General features: G+C 43.6%; 2 protein-coding genes across 12 annotated transcripts in view; one reads left to right on the top strand and one right to left on the bottom strand.

Moving 5' to 3' along the window:
• The window catches only part of MEF2A (myocyte enhancer factor 2A), a 94860-nt gene extending 88675 nt beyond the window's left edge, over positions 1-6185 (top strand). For all 9 annotated transcript variants that reach the window (XM_028705211.2, XM_028705213.2, XM_028705209.2 and 6 more), the window contains one exon: positions 36-6185. In XM_028705211.2, the coding sequence (XP_028561044.2) occupies positions 36-384 (349 nt within the window). In that variant the 3' untranslated portion in view covers positions 385-6185. The remainder of the gene's footprint in view (positions 1-35) is intronic.
• A 4688-nt stretch (positions 6186-10873) lies between these two features.
• LYSMD4 (LysM domain containing 4) lies at positions 10874-17228 on the bottom strand. 3 transcript variants are annotated; one of them, XM_028706717.2, is made up of 3 exons: positions 17116-17228; positions 13511-13799; positions 10874-12307 (listed from the first exon to the last, which is right to left on the bottom strand). In XM_028706717.2, the coding sequence occupies exons 2-3, from the start codon at positions 13784-13786 to the stop codon at positions 11723-11725; spliced, it is 861 nt and encodes a 286-aa protein (XP_028562550.2). In that variant the 5' UTR covers positions 13787-13799; positions 17116-17228; the 3' UTR covers positions 10874-11722. The 3 variants fall into 3 exon arrangements, with proteins under 3 accessions (XP_028562550.2, XP_028562551.2, XP_028562552.2); XM_028706718.2 differs by lacking the exon at positions 17116-17228 and adding an exon at positions 14890-15994 and having other exon boundaries at positions 13511-13801; XM_028706719.2 differs by lacking the exon at positions 17116-17228 and adding an exon at positions 14392-14870 and having other exon boundaries at positions 13511-13801.
• Positions 17229-17265: the final 37 nt, after the last annotated feature.

Raw genomic sequence — 17265 nt, 5'->3', positions numbered from 1 at the left:
CTCCCACCCCACCTCCGGTTTTAATTTTTTACTAGGACTGGAAGCCAGTTATCTCAGGGTTCCAACTTATCTATTAACACCAACCAAAACATTAACATCAAGTCCGAGCCAATTTCGCCTCCTCGAGACCGGGTGACCCCATCCGCGTTCCCCCAGCAGCAGCAGCAACAACAACAGCAGCAACCTCAGCAACAATCACGTCAGGAAATGGGCCGCTCTCCCGTCGACAGTCTCAGTAGCTCCAGCAGTTCGTACGATGGCAGCGACCGGGAGGACCCGAGGAGTGACTTCCACTCGCCGGTTGGACTGGGAAGGCCCCCCAATTCAGAAGACAGAGAGAGCCCGACCGTAAAGCGGATGAGAATGGATACTTGGGTGACATAAGCTTCCCATTCTCCCTTTCTCCCTTCCGTTTCTACTTTTGAGTTATCCCAATGGACAGTCCTGACATATCTAAATTTATAAATAAGGACATGAAAGAAATATTTATATGTATATACATACATGCATATATATAAATATATATATCTTTGTATACATATACATGTGTGAGTGTGTGAAGCAAGGCACACATACTCTCTCTTTCTCTCCCTCACACACAAAATCAGCAGGCACTTAAATACCAACTCCTCCTATAGCTGCAGATGCCCCGTGGTTTTTAAAACACAGTATAACAGAAAAGAACCCTTCCTAGGTTTTGGTCTAGTCTGGCACTTAACCTGGACTTTGCTCCTTGAATAATGTAACCTGTTTTGCAAAATAAATGTCGTACCCGTATGTAATCTACCAAACTAGATGGCCGAGGCGTGAGGGCTCGCCTGTAGTCGTGTTCCTGTGTGTGTGTGTTTTCCAACAGCCGTACTGTCCCCTGTAGTTAAGAGTACGCTTTGTAGCAGCAGAGCCGTAGAAAAAGAAAGCAATACTGTACATAGAATGACCTTTATATTACCCAATCAAGCATGGGTCTCTCTCTCTCTTACGAAAGGGTGCATGGAGAAGGGCTGGCAATGTTGAAAACAAAACAAGAAAACCCCAACACCTGTATTTGCACGTGCAAAACTATACTGGGTCAAATTAAGGGTATCCCCCTTTTTTCCCTTTTACCAAGTGTGAAAGAGAGACACAAAGAACGTGCATGGAATATTCAAAAGATATTAGACTAGAAGATAGTCCGTAAAGAAAATTTTAATATATTAAGTTATAATTGGAAAATGTTTGAAATCTTTCTTACGTTCCTCCTACCTTTTTAAAAAAATAGAGAAAAACAATTTTAGCTTGTGTATATTTTTTATTAAAGAAACCATACCCTTCTCTAAGACTATATAGAAAGTTATATACAGTACTTTTGAACACATTCTGCTATGAATTATTTATATAAGCCAAAGCTGTATGGTGTCGCGCTTTTTTTTTGTAGAATATAGTTTTGTTTTTTGATTGTCTATTTTTTTGGTCTTTTGTTTTTAGGGGAGGAAGAAAAAAAAAATCTTGCAGGCAGAACCTTGGGGAAAAATAAGCCATGAATACTTATTATTCTATATGTAAATTTAAAATTTGAGCCAAACTTTGTGTATATAGCATCTTAAATATATTATCACCTTTTGGTGTAAGTACCTATGTATTGTACGTTCGCCAGATTAAAAAAGTATATTTTTGTGGATTGACGCCAACTTGAAGAAAAAAAAAGGCGAGGTCCTTATTAAGTAGAGTATTCACTGTTTAATATTTACTATTTTGTTCAATATACTGTACTTCCTTTTGGATTTTAATTAATATTATCCAGATTTTTTCAGAGGGTGTTTAAAAAGGGGCCGTTCCCCACTCACTGGTGGTGAATGTGTGTTAAAACATTTTTGTGCTGTATGGTAAGGCTTCATAATACATTTTATAAATATATATATACATATATGTGTGTATATATACATATATAAATATATGTATATAGATAGCAAAGTGATACCCACCCTTCCAATCCCATCCAGAAAACCTGGTGTTAAGTTCATCCTGCATAAATAGAAAATAAAATGCATTTTGGGGGGGGGGGGGTAAAGGCTGTGGGTTGTTGCCAAGGTTAATCATACTCAGAGTTGACTGGTTTGAAATTGACATGGCTGACTTTAAAGTCAACTAATTTCAGTGGGTCTATCCTGAGTAGAATTAAGGTGGTTACAACCTGTTATTTTAAAACTGCCTCTTTGGGGGTGGGGAAGATTACCTTATTGTTCATGCTGAAGTAGCAGAAACATACATCAGAAGCAAAAAATAAAAGGGTTTTGAAGTGGTGTGTGGGTTGGGGACAAAGTGTTTCAGAAGTTTCCTTTTCTTAATGCTCGGTATCCTTTAAATAGAGCACCACCTCAAGTGATGTGGCTGGTCAGTGCTTTGCATGTGTGGCGGGTAGGGGGCGCTGATTCTACAATCACAGCTTGAGAGCTCTGCTTCTCATGATACCTGTGGAAACAACACGTTTTCTGAAACATCTAACTGCAGGGAGCAACAGTAGGCCAGCAGATCCCTGTGGCATGTTTACATAACCAAACATGTTTTGTGATGCATATTTGAGTATGTACATGCTACATCTTTAGGGCCAAACTAGATATGGTGTTGAACGTGTCCTTGCATTTTGATGTGCACACGTTTTAAAGCAGGCGTCGGCCAGGCTTACCGGGCATGGGCCGGATCACTCCCATGGAGATCCTTCTCGGGCCGGGCCGGTGCAGTGCAATGCCGGAAATCACATCTGTGCATGTCCGCGGCGCCGGAAATTGTTTCTGTGCATACCCAGACACCGAAAATCATGCCTGCACAGAAGTGATTTCCGGCATCTGGGCATGCGCAGAAGCGATTTCTGGTGCTGCAGACATGCACAGAAGCAATTTCTGGAGCCGGGGAAGAGAGTCCCTGCTGTGCTGGTTTAGCGTAGCACGCGGGGACTCGCCTAGTGGGCAGCTCGGTTCGGGGGTGGCTCATGGGCCGGTTAAATGGTCTCCATGGACTGCTTCTGGCCCATGGGCTGCAGTTTGGGGACCCCTGTTTTAAAGCATTCAAATTGGTAGAGGTAGGATTATAAACCCCTCTCTCCTGTTGCAGTTCTTGACTCTTCCAAAGCTGCTGTTTGCATTAGGAGAACTGCTCCCATTGATATTTATTATTATTATTCTTTATTAAATTTGCATACCACCCTTCATCCGAAGAGCCCAGGGCGGTTCACAACAGAAAAATACAAAATGAGAATACAAAATCTATAATAAAGCAAAAACATGTGCACTTAACGTTTAATATACTGTTGCATTTGGCTTGGTCTTAATGAGCATATATTGGCCGTGCATGCCAAAGTAACACATGCAGTAGCTGAACTATCCCCCCCCAAGCCCTTAACCTATTATAGGAGAAAGTAAAGCCTTTGTTACTTAGAAATCTGGATTTAAAACAACATAAACTCTCTCTAACTTTTGGCAAAATATCAATAAAACTAAGCAAGAGCCAAGAGTTGAATAGGAGCTCTCAATTTATTTTTTCTGTAATATATCCTCAAGTGGCTGCCCTAGTTATTTATTTTTAAAGATAAGCAAGGTATGGGCAAAACTATGCCCTGTATAATTCATTTCACCTATAATTCTTCCCCACCTTATGTAAAAACTGTACAAACTGGTGGTGGATTATAGCTGGCTCCGATTTAGTTTTCATTAAGGGTTCTGTAAATGCATAAGCTTCTAGGATCTCTCTTTCTTAGAAGCATTTTGAGGAACTAATGCACACTAGGTACTGTTACTTCTGTCTGGATAGGGTAGAGCAGAAAATGTCCCAGTGGTCTGTCAGCTTCCTCCCTCCCCCCCACCCCAAAAAAATCACACTTAACACAGAAACCACACCACCGCTTCATAGATCCTTTTGATGCTTCAGATTGGTATGATTCTCCTGCACTATTTATGCACCTACATGAACTTTGCTGTACATTTGAATGGGAGTTCTTCATTTCACATTTACTGTCTGATTTCTTGTGTGCCTTAATGAGATGGCTTTGCTGACTGTATCCCAATAGTCTCTTATTCCTATGCAGGTTTGTAACGAGTTACATCAACTTTTTCCCCCGTTAAAAAAAGAAAAGAAAAATATATAGTTTTGGCTTTGTACTTGAATCGAGCCGGCCAATTTTCTTTCTTTCTTTCTTAAAGAAATAATAATAATCCGTTCTTAGGGTCAGACTGTTAACTTTCAGCTAATCTCCTTGTTCCAGGATCAGGTCCTATCCATTGTCTCCTGCAAAAGAGCTTTACATCATGAAAACAAAACATGCTGACTTTTTTTATATAATTAACACTAATAATGTAACTCTAGATGTTTTGAAAGTCTTACACAGTGGTCTTAGAGATAAAGATAGTTGCAGCAGGGCAGAGGATTGTGTGTGTGCGCAGCTCTGTCCTGTACTTTGGCATGGGAGCGAGTCAGTGTTTCTATGCTGTCATTTGCTATTCCTTCGTACCAAATACTAGATTTTGCACTGAAGCACCTGGCCCCATAACGGCCCAGAATGCCTTTAGGCTGGTACACTGATGAGCCCCCTTCCCCAGGCCCACTGCACTGCTCCATTGAATAAAAACCTTAATATTGCAAGGCACAAAGTTAAAAGTCACTTAGCAGTATGCTTCCCCCCCCCCCCAACTGGTAAAATGTTGTTGCGCAAGAGAATTCGTAAGCAGGTTGCTTGTAATTTGGTTGTGCAATAGATTGCGACGTCTGTTGCGAACAAGTTTCTGCTAGCGCAACTGCTGCATCAAATTCCACCTGCTAGCACCAGAAACTTTGTGCTAGTAGACAGAGCATGGGGTATAGCCCCAAGTGTTGTAGCTAATGTGGCAGCAGAGGCTTTTGAGGGTCCCACTTTGGCCAGAGTCTCAAACAAGCTCCAGTTTCTGAGCAAAAGTACCTCATGCTTCTTAGAAAACCATTTTTTGCAATATGAAGGGAGTTACGCTATATCATTGCAGGGCAGAGGTCGGGGAGACAGAAGAAGGTGCTATTTAAACTTGCTGAAAAATCATACTGGGCGCCTGCAGGTCCTTTGCTATGCCCAAAGTAGCTTTATATCTCTCAGTCCCCTTAAGCCCAAGGTTTTTAGGGCAACTGTTTTAAGCCATTCCAGATGCGAAGGGAAATACATGGTGTGGTTTCTGCGTCAGGGGAATTGTTGCTTGGAAGAGCTCCTGTGCCACACTCCCCATTTGGGAGAAATTGCCACGCCGGTCCTGTTAGCTTTTCAAATGCAGGGTGCTTTGGGCTGGGAAGTGCTTTCAAAGAAGCGACAATCTCAACCTCTTTCCTTAACAGGTTCTGAGGTGCTACTGGCTCTTTAAGAGGGCTGTACCAATCTTGCTAAGATTCAGCTTTTGCAAATTCAACAGCAGCTTGTACAATGAAGCTATTCAAAGACACGCACCCCTTTTATTTTTAGAACCATGGAATATTGTGACAGTAAAAATAAATAAAGTGTAAGTAGAATCAATGGCATTTTAATTGAAGGTTGCAATTGGATTAAATCTTGTGCAAATCCAGATTGCTAGAATTGGGGTCAAATGTTGCATATGGTGGACATAGCAATACTGACTTGTTCGTACCTGGTATCTCTCTTTTTAAAAAAAGAAGTAAGGCATGTTGGAAATGCTTTAGCCTTTAAACTATAAAGGACACTAATGCATTGACAAGTCTACTGTGCGCACAAGAAATATATAGTAAATAAGGAACATAAATGACTCCTGCCAAATCAACCATGGGAAGAAGTTTAAAATTTAGAATGTGAAAAGACTTTAAAAAAAAAATATTGGGAAATTTCCTCACTTTGCTGTGCAAGAAAACACTGCTTTGCTATATTTAAAAAGAAAAGCTTTTTTTAAAATAAGAAAAAAATATATGTATTTGGTAAATGTTTGTAGTCAACAGTTCACAGACGAAGCTGTTTGCGGTTAAAGCCGTCTGGCGGCACAAGCTGGACTTTGTTGCCATCTTTGAGACGAATCTTTAAGAAAAAAAATTAAGTTAATCTTTTTCCCTGAATGTGGTGTTTTTTTCTTCATTATACAATAAATATTCTAGTGAACTTTTTATCAAATGGTTAAGAAAAAGCTAGAAGTTGTTGTAAAATATTTGTATCTTGCATTCACTAAAGTAAAAATACTGGCTTTTACTGTGTATATCGGACTCTCTCTCATATTTAAACTGAAGCTCTCAAATCTTTTCCCTTCGGTCAGCACCTAAACTTGGATTTGGTCCTCTTTCCTTGCCCGTAAAGATCCAGGCTTACAGGTACAAATGAAGCACTTGCATATATTTGAAGGTGTATCCCACCCTGCATTCCAGTTGTGAGCCAGGTAAAACAAGATGGAATAAAAAGTGTTTCCTTCTGGCTTAAACTTCACTGTTTAAAGAGGAGTGGCCCTCCAGATGTTCTTGTACTGTTGTTTCCATCATCCCCTAACCATTGGCCATGCTGGCTGGGGCTGATGGGAATTGGTGGTTCAACATCTGGAGCTCCTTGGATTCTCTGCTTCTTTCACCTTTTCCCCCAAATGCATGACTAGCTTTTAATCCTGGTCTTCAACATTTGTTTCCAAGGTTCATACTTATCCCCCTTTTCTGCCCAGATGCCTAGGTTAAAAAAATAAATAAATCAGTTGCCTGTGCAGTGAATTTTGTCTGCTCCCCACCCCCCCACCCCAGTTTGCTTTTAAGTAGTTGTATAGAAGAGGGAATTTTTACAAAGGCAAGCAGTCTTCCTTGTGTTGTCACTCAATTTCCCCCAACTTTTTTTTTAAAAAAAACACCTTTTAACATGTTATGCAGACATGGTGGGGCCTACTTGAATGATATAAAAATAAACCTGTTTTTATCTGGAACATGTGGTAGACTACACCTGCATGAACTAATAGACACACCCTTCCTGTGTCCATTTGTTCATCAGTGCCTCTGTTATTCAGTAGGTGGCGAAAGATGCTTTCTGCTGGCCTAGTTTTAAACTTCACCACTGAAAATGACTTTGGTTTCTTTGGACTGAATCATACCTTTTTAGAAAAGCTGATTCTTGCTCTCACCTTCACCTACGTGTTAGCTTTACTTCCTGGCATGAAGAGGAGGCTGGATTTATTAGTGGCTCCAGAAAATTTGTTGAGTTCCTTGGGCTAAAAATATTCAAGAGTGTAGCTACAGATGCTTAAAATCAATTCACTGTTGTTTTTCTTAGCTCTCACAAATGCCTGTATGTTGACTCTTTTTTTTTTTTTACCACCTAAACCTGAATTTTGTGCAACTTTGTGTTAACTAATAAAGTTCTAAGATCCTGAACAGAGCTGGAACAAAGCACTTAACATTATTTACAAGATTTGTGGCCCCTGTGAGTAGGAAACAAGGAAGCATCGGGCATAACTTTTCCAATAGGAAGTATCCTCCACTTTGGTATACTAAATGTTCTTTCAAAAACCAAACCAAACCAAACCAAAACCAAAACCCAAGTTCTCTGCCAGAGACCATAAACTTTTTGTATTAAAACTGAAATAAATCCAATTGCTCTAACTTTGAACATAGTATTTAAGAACATAAGAAGCCCATCTAGTCTAGCATCCTATTCTCACAGTGGCCAAGCAGATGCCTATGGGAACCCATAAGCAGGATGCAAGTGCAACCCCCCCCCCTTGAAATCCCCACCCACTGGTATGCAGAAGCTGGTGGGAATTGTAGCCCAACAACACATGGAGGGTAGCACATTGGCTATTCCTGTCTTAGGCTATAGTCAGTGGTCACTTGATGGGCTGAGCAATGTCTGGTTTTCAACATCGTGATATGTCACCAGCTAAACATTGCGATATACTGCTGTCTGAAATAAGGACGGAACTATGTAGAGGCGAATGGGGAAATGTCCAGGCAGCTGCTACTACTTAAGAGTCTAAAACTGATACATTTTTACTTACCTTTAACATACTGTTACAGCTGTTATTTATAGTACAGAGCAACATGGGTGGCAGGAATCATGAGAGAAGTGATGACCCATAGCTGTCAACTTTTCCCTTTTCTTGCGAGGAATCCTATTCTGAATAAGGGAATTTCCCTTTTAAAAAGGGAAACATTGACAGCTATGGTGATGACCCGATTACGGTTTCCCCACATCTTGTTTTCTTACATAGCACATGTACACATCGTGATATCACCATGCCAACTGTTATGAAGCTTACCATGATGTGGACTTCAAACTGATTTTGGACGATATATTGTTATACCACCCAGCCTCAATGGGCACTGTACTCCAAACAGCTGGAGGGCATGGCCACTGCTACCCTCTGCTCTAGACTGGCATAAGGATGCCTCTCAAATGTTCTCTTATAGTTCCCTATGTGTACTCTGCCCTTAAATTTCTGTGCTAAAGTAATCGGGATTCTCCACCAAGAAAATCTGAATTATGTGGCCTGCATACATTATGCAAACTTTTTAATATTTATTTTTGCTAGTTGTTGGAAGGGCAAGGACACTGAAGCCTAAACCACTAGATATGTCCCCCACTTAATTTTCAATGTCTGATGATGTACAGTCTTTTATATATGCTGTAAGCCACCCAGAGTGGCTGGGGGAAACCCAGCCAGATGGGTGGGGTATAAATAATAATATGATAAATTATTGCCACAAAGACTAGAAGCTTTTTAAAATGAAAGCTGAGATTGTCAGGAAGCTGATTTCTTCAGCCATTCGTGTATTCTCTTTTTTCTGTATGGAGCTGTGCTGAGTCCAGACTCTATTGCTGAACCCCTTAAAAAAACAACACATTGCAAGACAGAGAAGCTTGGTGAGTCATGCCTGATCCTTGGCTGGGATTGACATGTGTCTAGCCAACATGAGAAACTCCATGCAAGTATTTTTAAAGGTCACTGCTCTGGATTTCCTATCTTAAAAGTCTTGTTTGTTTTTCTTTATAGCTATTTGATTGATATCACAGAATAAAAAGGGGGCTTCTTGCAGAGTTTTCTGAACACAGTCCTCACCTTCCGCCCTGCCATACTGTTCTGGACCAAATTCCTCTTTGTTGTAAATGTGTTGTCAGGTTTGCTGTGAGAGAGGTGGAATGGAAATTAATACTTTGTGCTCTGGCCCGAACATTTAGGGAGTGTCGTGTTTTGCTGTCTGAAAGATCTGCAGCTGAAACAGATTTAGCCTGTTTTCCATTACGATGAGCTTTTGCCAGTTTCCATGGGCATGGAGTTAAGACTTTGGGAGTGATTAAAGTGTGTGTGTGTGTGTGTGTGTGTGTGTGTGTGTCCTGCCCCATTCCCAAATTAATGCTTTATGGAGAGAAGTAAAGAAAACGTAGGTGCTAATAGCTTTTGCTGGTCTGAAGAGGCCCTGCTCAGCCACAGGAACAGGCAGGTAACTACTTTGGGCTACAATACTGTTCACTCAGTTATAGTCATTCAAAGCATCTATAAAACTGCTTTTCGGGGCAGTGCTCTCCCAGTGCATCATGTACAAAAAGAACAACACAATATACAGTAGCTACACCGGGGGGGGGGGGGGGAGAGAACACTTCCAATGTGAGAGCCATTTTGAATTGCTTTAGGGATAACCAACATGATGTCCTTCCATCTCTTGTTGGGACTACAACTCCCATCAGTCTCGGCTAGCACAGCCAGTTGTTGGGAATGATGGGAATTGAGTCCAGGAAGGCAGTGGGCCACTAGTCACTGCCTCTAGGCCCAGCCTACCTCCCATTCTTGGTGTGAGGATGAAATAGAAAGCAGGACCGCTCTTTATGCCACTCTGAGCTCCTTAGAGGAAAGGTGATGTTTAAATCTAACAATAAATAAGCAAACAGCTAGAGGGCTCCACATTGGTTATGGCCACACCTGCTAGTTTGGGAAAGGCAGCCTTGAAAAAATAGATTTTCTTTTCTGCCTTTTGTGTTTGCCATCTTACCAGAAGGACCTCTGGGAGCAATGGGTAGAAACATACGGCTGAAGGCACTGAAGTCAAACTTGCAAAAGGAGCCAATGTGAAAATGGGAGGAGTCTCCACCATCTGTATTCAGGAGGGAGGAGATTCCCTCCCACTGGGCTTGGGGTCTTAGCCCTGGTGCTTGCTATGAGAAAAATGGGGCAGGAGTGCCCACATACGACTCTTTGCTTGCCTTGTATACCCCACCTTTTCTCCAAATAGCTCTCAAGGTGGCCTATATTCTCTTCCTCCCTGTTTTACTCTCATAGCAAGCCTTTTACGTAGGGTAGGCTCAGGCTGAGGGGCAGTGGCTGGCCCAAGGTCACCCAGGGAACTTCGTGGCTGAGCAAGAATTTCAACCCTGGTCTGCCAGGTCCTAGTCCAACACACTAACCACTCCAATCCACTGGCTCTCCCCTTTAACCTTTGCATCTGTCCTAAAAGGAATAGCCGTCATTTAGTTCAGCAGTGGCTACAACAGCCTCGTCAGAAAGGGCATAGTGCATCAGACAATTGGTCCATCTTGTTCAGTGCTATTCACAGACTGACTGTGGTTCTTCAGGCAAATTTTCCCAGCCCTACCTAGAGATGAACCAGGCACCTTCTTCAGGCAAAGCAGAGGCTCTTTATCGCTGAGCTACAGCCCTTCCCTAAGCAGTGACGGTGGAGAGTGTGTGGTATGGGGAGGAGAGAGGATGAAGATTACCAGCAACACCACCCTGAGCTCATTAGAGAAAGAGGAGGCGATGCAAGTAAAATAGAAATCTTAAACCTTGTATCTCCCATGTATTTGTGTATGTGTAAACCAAGCTTGAGATGACGACTAGGTTCTTCTCTTCTTTTTTAGCAGAAGTGTATATGCGAAGGAAGCTTTATTGTATGCAAAGGAAGACTGGAGCTGCTCCTGCCATTTAAGACAAGATGACTTTTAATAAACCGGCAGTTAATTTAAATATATATCTATATAGCCCAGGTGATAGGCTAGGCCTGTTTCCTCAGAAAGACCAAACCTCAGAGTCTTGAAAGAGGCAGCAAGCATAAAATGAGATTTGCCCCCAATAACACAAGGGGGGATATGATCACATCTCCACCTTAAAGTGCTGTCATACCGCTTTAACGAGCCTCCAAAGAAACCTGGGAGCTGTAATTTTGTCAAGGATGGTGAGAGTTGTTAAGAGACACCACCTGCAATTCCCCTCACAGAGCTACCATTCTCAGGCTGGCTTCACAATCAATGGTTCTTCCCAGCGAACTCTCAGAATTGTAGCTCTATGAAGGGAATCATGGTGGTCTAACAACTCTCAGCACCCTTAACAAACTACAGCTCCCAGGATGCCTTGGGGGAAGCCCCAACTAGAATGTAAGGTGCAAATGTGGCCAAAATTTTTAGAGCAAAAAGGGTGCACAGGGGAGGAGTGCAGAACCTTCTCCCTAGGTGCCCTTCCCCCAGCTGAGTCTGCTTCTGATATCTGGCTGAAGACTGGTACTGGGGAGCACACAACCTACAAGAGGGTTCAGGTTCTGCACCCTCACTTGCACCCCCTTTTGCTGTTTAAAAGTGAGCCAGCCCACCATTCCCTTTGTGACTGACCAGCCACTGTCCATGTCTTGCTCTGTCCTGGTCTTCCTTGATCTCATTTCCAAGTTGAGCTCCTATCAACTTAAGAAGCAACTGATCTGTTGTTGGCTCATCCCACAACATTATTTCAAAGCTAAGAGACTCCCCTCCACTTTTTGAGGGGTGGGGTAACAGACAGAGTCATCCCCCTGACGGAAGGAAGTCTCCTCCTCTGTGGGTTTGGATAGTGGGCAGAGGTTCTTTAAGCACAGGGAGGACGGGTGTCCCCCTCACTGACCCGTCAGTGTTGTTCACAGGAAGAGTTGTGTTGGAGGTAGTAGTCACTTCCAGCTGTTGGGTTTTAAAATAGACAATATAAAACACTGGCAAAATGATTCCTACGAGGAGCATAATGAAAACTGCATTCCACCACTGGATCCCACAGTCTGCTCCAGCACCGATTTCCTTCCTCCCTGAAGGTGACCGGTTTGGTTTTTCGATGCAATAGTCTGTGCTTGGGGAGACATCCAGCAGAGTTGCCTTCTCAATGTCCTGGTCGATCCCTCTGAAATACTGATCGATTTGCTCGGTGTCTTTGGAGCTGCCGTCTCCCTCTTTGGACCCAGACGGTTCAGCAGGTAACAACAGACCAGCTCTCTGGGCAGGCAGCAACGCTTCCTGGGTCTCTGTTAACATGCCGTTGACCTTGACCGGAATCCTGATGGATTTTAGCGCATACAAGTCTTGCTCCTGGATGAAGTTGTTGACCCGCTTGATATCTGCAACCTAAGAGAATTCAGAAAGGGGAGATGGGGTGGGAAGTCAGTTATTGAGCTCTTTTTTCATTGTATATAAGCAGCTCCTTCTAATGCAAACAATCACTTCATGAATCGCTTCTAAGGGGACACCTGAAACAATGTGCAATAATATAGTAAATGCATATATCAGTGCTGGCCAAACTTGGGTCTCTAGCTGTTTGGGGACTACAATTCCCGTAATCCCTGACCACTGGTCCTGTTAGCTAGGGATGATGGGAGTTGTAGTCCAAAAACAGCTGGAGACCCAAGTTTGGCCCACACTGGAATATATGAAAGAGTTTCATATATAAAAACAACTGCATATATAGAAACAATTTTTAAAACACATACATAGAAGCAGTTTAAGACAACAGCCATACTCACACAAAATCAGTTCAGATCCAATGCAGTGACCAGCTGGGATAATGATCTCCATTTAGAACAGGTGTGGGGAACGTTTGGCCTGCCAGGTGTTGCTGAACTACAACTCCCATCAGCCCCTGCAAGCATGGCCAATGGACAGAGATGTTGGGAGCTGAGCAGTTTCTGAGGGATGTAGCCTTGAGTTCCTTGAGGCTGGGCAAATGGTCAGATGCGCTAAAAGGCAGCATCCTATGCTGTTGATGGGACAGGGAGCAAACATCCTCTCCTGCAAACCCAAGTACATAGGAAGCTGCTGCCTGCCTAGTCAGACCATTGGTCCATCTGGCTCAGAACTGGCCACACTGCCTGACTGCAGCTCCACAAGCCTACCTGGAAATGCTGGGGACTGAACCTGAGGCTTTCTATATGAAAATCAGCTGCTCTGCCACTGAGCTACTCTTTCCCCAAGTACACAGAATTCAGCAATCCATAACTGGCTACCTTTTTTTCCAGCTGACACTCTCGTTCCAACTTCAAAGCCGTTTCACCCAGCTATTTTTACCAGATGAGTTACAACAGCTAAACAGTTGTTACTCCTCGGCCACCCAAACAACAAAATGATTGGCATGCAAGCCTGGAAACTCTCAGCTTGACTTGGTTGTCAAAGGCTGCCCTTGGATAGGAGATGCCTTCCCCCATCTTGCCTGTCCATGGAGCAGAACAGAGTGCTCTTCCTTAGCCCTGCAAGGCTCTGAGCCAGAAATGTAAAAACAAAACAAAACCCCCACCACGGACGTCATCAATCGCTTCCAAGGAAGCTACTTCTTACTTTGCATCCATACTGCAGTGCCAATTTGTTCAGATTGTCGTCTTTGCTAACTTGGCGTTCTAGCAGAACCACATCCCCAACTTTCTCTGCGGCAGCCTTGCGCCTCCGTTGCTCCTTCCCCCTCGCTCGCAATTCCATGACGTCAAGTTCCTCCTCTGACGAGGAGTCATCCGAATCTGACGGCCTGCTTCTGAACAGGTAAACTTGGCTGCTTGAGAACTTTCGGATGCTGGCAGGAGCCTGGAAGGGCTGAGTCAGTGCCTCACTCAGCCTCATGCTTTACAAAAACCTCTGCAACACAACACAAAGCATTTGGAGTATTATTATTTTAAATGATCATAAAATGAGCAATATACCTTAACAACAGTTGGGAATCTGGGATGCCACAGATGAAGCTTAGCTCAGCAGCCATGGCAGAAGGGTTCAGATTACTCATTATGCTAAGTAAGCTCTAGGACAGGGACTCAGACCGTGCCCATCCTTTAGATTTTGCTGTGACTCATACTCTGACAACCTTCTTTCTTTTTATCATCTTCAATACTGAAACCTCAAAAAGCACTTTCCCTTTTGGCTATTTCTGTAGCTTCCTGCATCTCATACACGGTTATGAGAAGGGATGGAGACATCAACCTATGTCTGGTCTATTCCATATCAGTTCTGCATTTAGTTCATCCACAAATCTGCTGCAGAAAATGGTCAGAACAATCTGGATTAAGGGGGGGGGGGGAAACCTGCAATATTTTTTTTTTGGTATTTAAATACATATTATCTCATTGTACATACTTATAAACTATCATCACCATCATTATCTTTACTCTAAGGTCCCAGGACGGGTAACAACAATTAAAACACAGTGTTAAAAACAGTTTAAAACAACTTACAGAAATAAAGTGGGTGCTAAAAATATGCACCTCAAGTGTCCAATGCCAGAGTAAAGAGCTGTGTCTTCAGCATTTGTCAAATCGGGATAATGAATGTGCCAGATGTACCGCTGGGGATGGGGGGAAGGAGTTCCACAACTGCCACAGACAAAGCCCTTCCCCAGCCATCCCTCCCTGAGCTTCTGAGAACATAGAATGATGAACACTGAAACAGCCTTCTACAACTGGCCTGCATAGCTTAGTACTGTCTACACCAGACATAGCCAATGTGCTGCGCTCCAGACCTTGTTGGACTCCAACTGGCCCCTGCCGTCATGGGCAACAGGGAAGATGTGGGTTGTAATCCAGCAACATCTAGAAGACACCATATTGGCTACCCCTGGTCTGCAGCAGCTGACAACAGCACTCCAGCATTTCAAACAGGAGGACAGCAGGGATTGAACCTGGGTCCTTTGGCTTTATCACTGAGCCCGTCCCCAAAGCAAAGGTTGAACATACCTTCCAGGTGCTAAGAGATCCCCGTGACAGGAGTGACTCTCTGCCTTCCAAGGCTAAAGATCTTTTGAAAACTTACACGCCCTGTTTCAGAACACTTTATGTCCCAGGACAGCCTGCCTTGCTTTGATGACTTGTCCACCGGCAAGTTGCGTCAGGGAAGGCTCAGAGTAGCCCCTTCAAAATTGGTTTGGACCTTCAGTTATCCCATCCCTTGATAAATAATCATGACTGGGCCATAGACTCTGCCCCCACCCAGTAGTCTTTTTTCTTTAAATCCAAGAATGGAAAATCAGAGCCACATGTTCAGGTTATCTTATTCTCAGGTCTTTGATCTAATCCTTGGGGAAAATTAAGAGCTACTGCTGTTCTCACTTACTAGAACAGATAAGAAGGGCCCTGCTGCCACATCAAGCCAAAAATCCTGTTTCCAACAGAGCACAGCCAGATGCTGCCTCCAACAGGCTCTCAAGTAGCATGAAAGCACCCTCGCTCTCATCAGCATAGGATTTCCTTCCCAGGCCCCTCAAGGCCTTCTCCTCTGTACATCAGGAGAATGATGCCAGATAAGGGGACATCGCTGTTCAACTTTCTATTGTTTTGGCAGCGTATCATATTTGTGCCCTAACCTACCTGATTATAATCTCCCAAATCAACTATTCTATTCTGAACTTAAAAATAGAAAGTGTAATGCTGGTGGTCAGCAAAAGAGGATCAAAGACTCTCTCAAGGCAAATCCAAAAAAAAATGTAGTGTAAACACTGACAACTGGAAAACACTGGCCTGTGAGTGCTCCAGTTGGAGAACAGCCTTTACCAAAGGTGTCATGGGTTTTGAAGACACTCGAACTCAGGACAAAAGGGAGAAATGCACTAAGAGGAAGGCACAATTAGCAAACCCTCACAGTGATCAACTCCTGCCCAGAAACCTATGCCCCCACTGTGGAAGGATGTGGATCCAGAATTGGCCTCCACAGTGTCTTACAGACTCACTGTTAAAACCATGTTTATGGAAGACAATCTTACTCGGCTACAAGTGATCGCTGAAGAAGAGGGAGGAGGAGGTAGGTGTTGCTTTTAAAAAAACATTGCCCTAAACTACAGGGTGGGGGGGGGGGGGAGAGAAGGGACCAATTAAAGCTACCTGCATTCCCCATTACCCTCCAACCAGATCAAAAGAAGTATCCTAGTAGAAAATAGTTGTGCAATTTTGGACTTTGGACTCAATTTGGCACACAAAGAGCCTTTAGATGGTAATGTGTGTCAGCACAGTTTGACGTAAGCTGGCCCTGCCCTCTTTGGGAGCCCTCATGCTCTTTTTGCTGAGTCTCTGTTTAAAAGGCCCACACTGAGGGCACCACATCAATAGCAGCTCCACACATTAGGCAGTAAACAGCATGAATAAATGTGGACTGTATTATACAGACTCCAGGATGTGCTTAAAAGCAAAACCATATCCCTTCAATTAGTTGACTAGCACAAAAGGGCAACAGGTTCCCCGCACCGCAAACCTACTGGGCTAGTTTACTAGATGCACAAACAAAGCTTTAGTTAGCATCCCAAACTATGACACACACACCCTCCACCCCGGAAGTCTTAAGTGCTGCAGTCCTGAATTTCAATGCCTCAGTCATCCTCTGCCTTGTTCTGTGTATGGGGTAGAGGAGTCCTACCTGCACACCTCAAAGAAAGCCGTACAAGTTAAAAAGAAAAACCACTCTCCACATCAACACACCCCTGGCTCCCTTTCTAAGCCCCTGGAGCAAAGAGCAAAGATTCCTACACATCATTTGTTTATTGCAATGGAAAATGGTGTGTGTGTGTGTGTGTGTGTGTGTGTGTGTGTGTGTAAATACCCAGGCAAATTCTCTTCTCTGCCCACACTCCCAAGCAATAAAAGGAAACACTTGTAGCGTGATCCTGGCCAGATCTACTCAGAGGCAAGTCCTAGTGAATTAATGAGGCTTACTCCCAAGGAAAGTGGGTTTTTAGTATTGCGAGCCAAACGCCTCCAAAAGCAAAGCCTGGTCTACTCAGAGGCAAGTACCACTCAATCAAATGGGGCTTACTGCCAGGAAAGTGTGGGGTTTAGAATTGCAGCCCTTACAAAGAACAGAGGAGCCCCCCAGTTGAAGGGGAACCCAGAACTCCCAGGTTCAAGGGTGTCCCTTCCAGATCAGCTGCTCCTGATCTAATACTCCCATCCCCACCAACCACCATTCAGCCCTACCTGCTTTTATTTGCAGGCGACCTGCTTCCCAGCTGCCCCTCTTCCTTCCTTCCTTCCTCTCGCCCCAGCTGCTTGGCCTCACCCGAACTTGCTGTGGGCTGCCTCTCCGGCCGGATAGTTCGGAATGGCCCAGGAAAGGCGGGCAAGAGC

This window comes from Podarcis muralis, chromosome 14, assembly GCF_964188315.1.
Source record: "Podarcis muralis chromosome 14, rPodMur119.hap1.1, whole genome shotgun sequence".
Taxonomy (NCBI): Eukaryota; Metazoa; Chordata; class Lepidosauria; order Squamata; family Lacertidae; genus Podarcis; species Podarcis muralis.
This window is presented reverse-complemented; position numbering and strand designations above follow the sequence as displayed.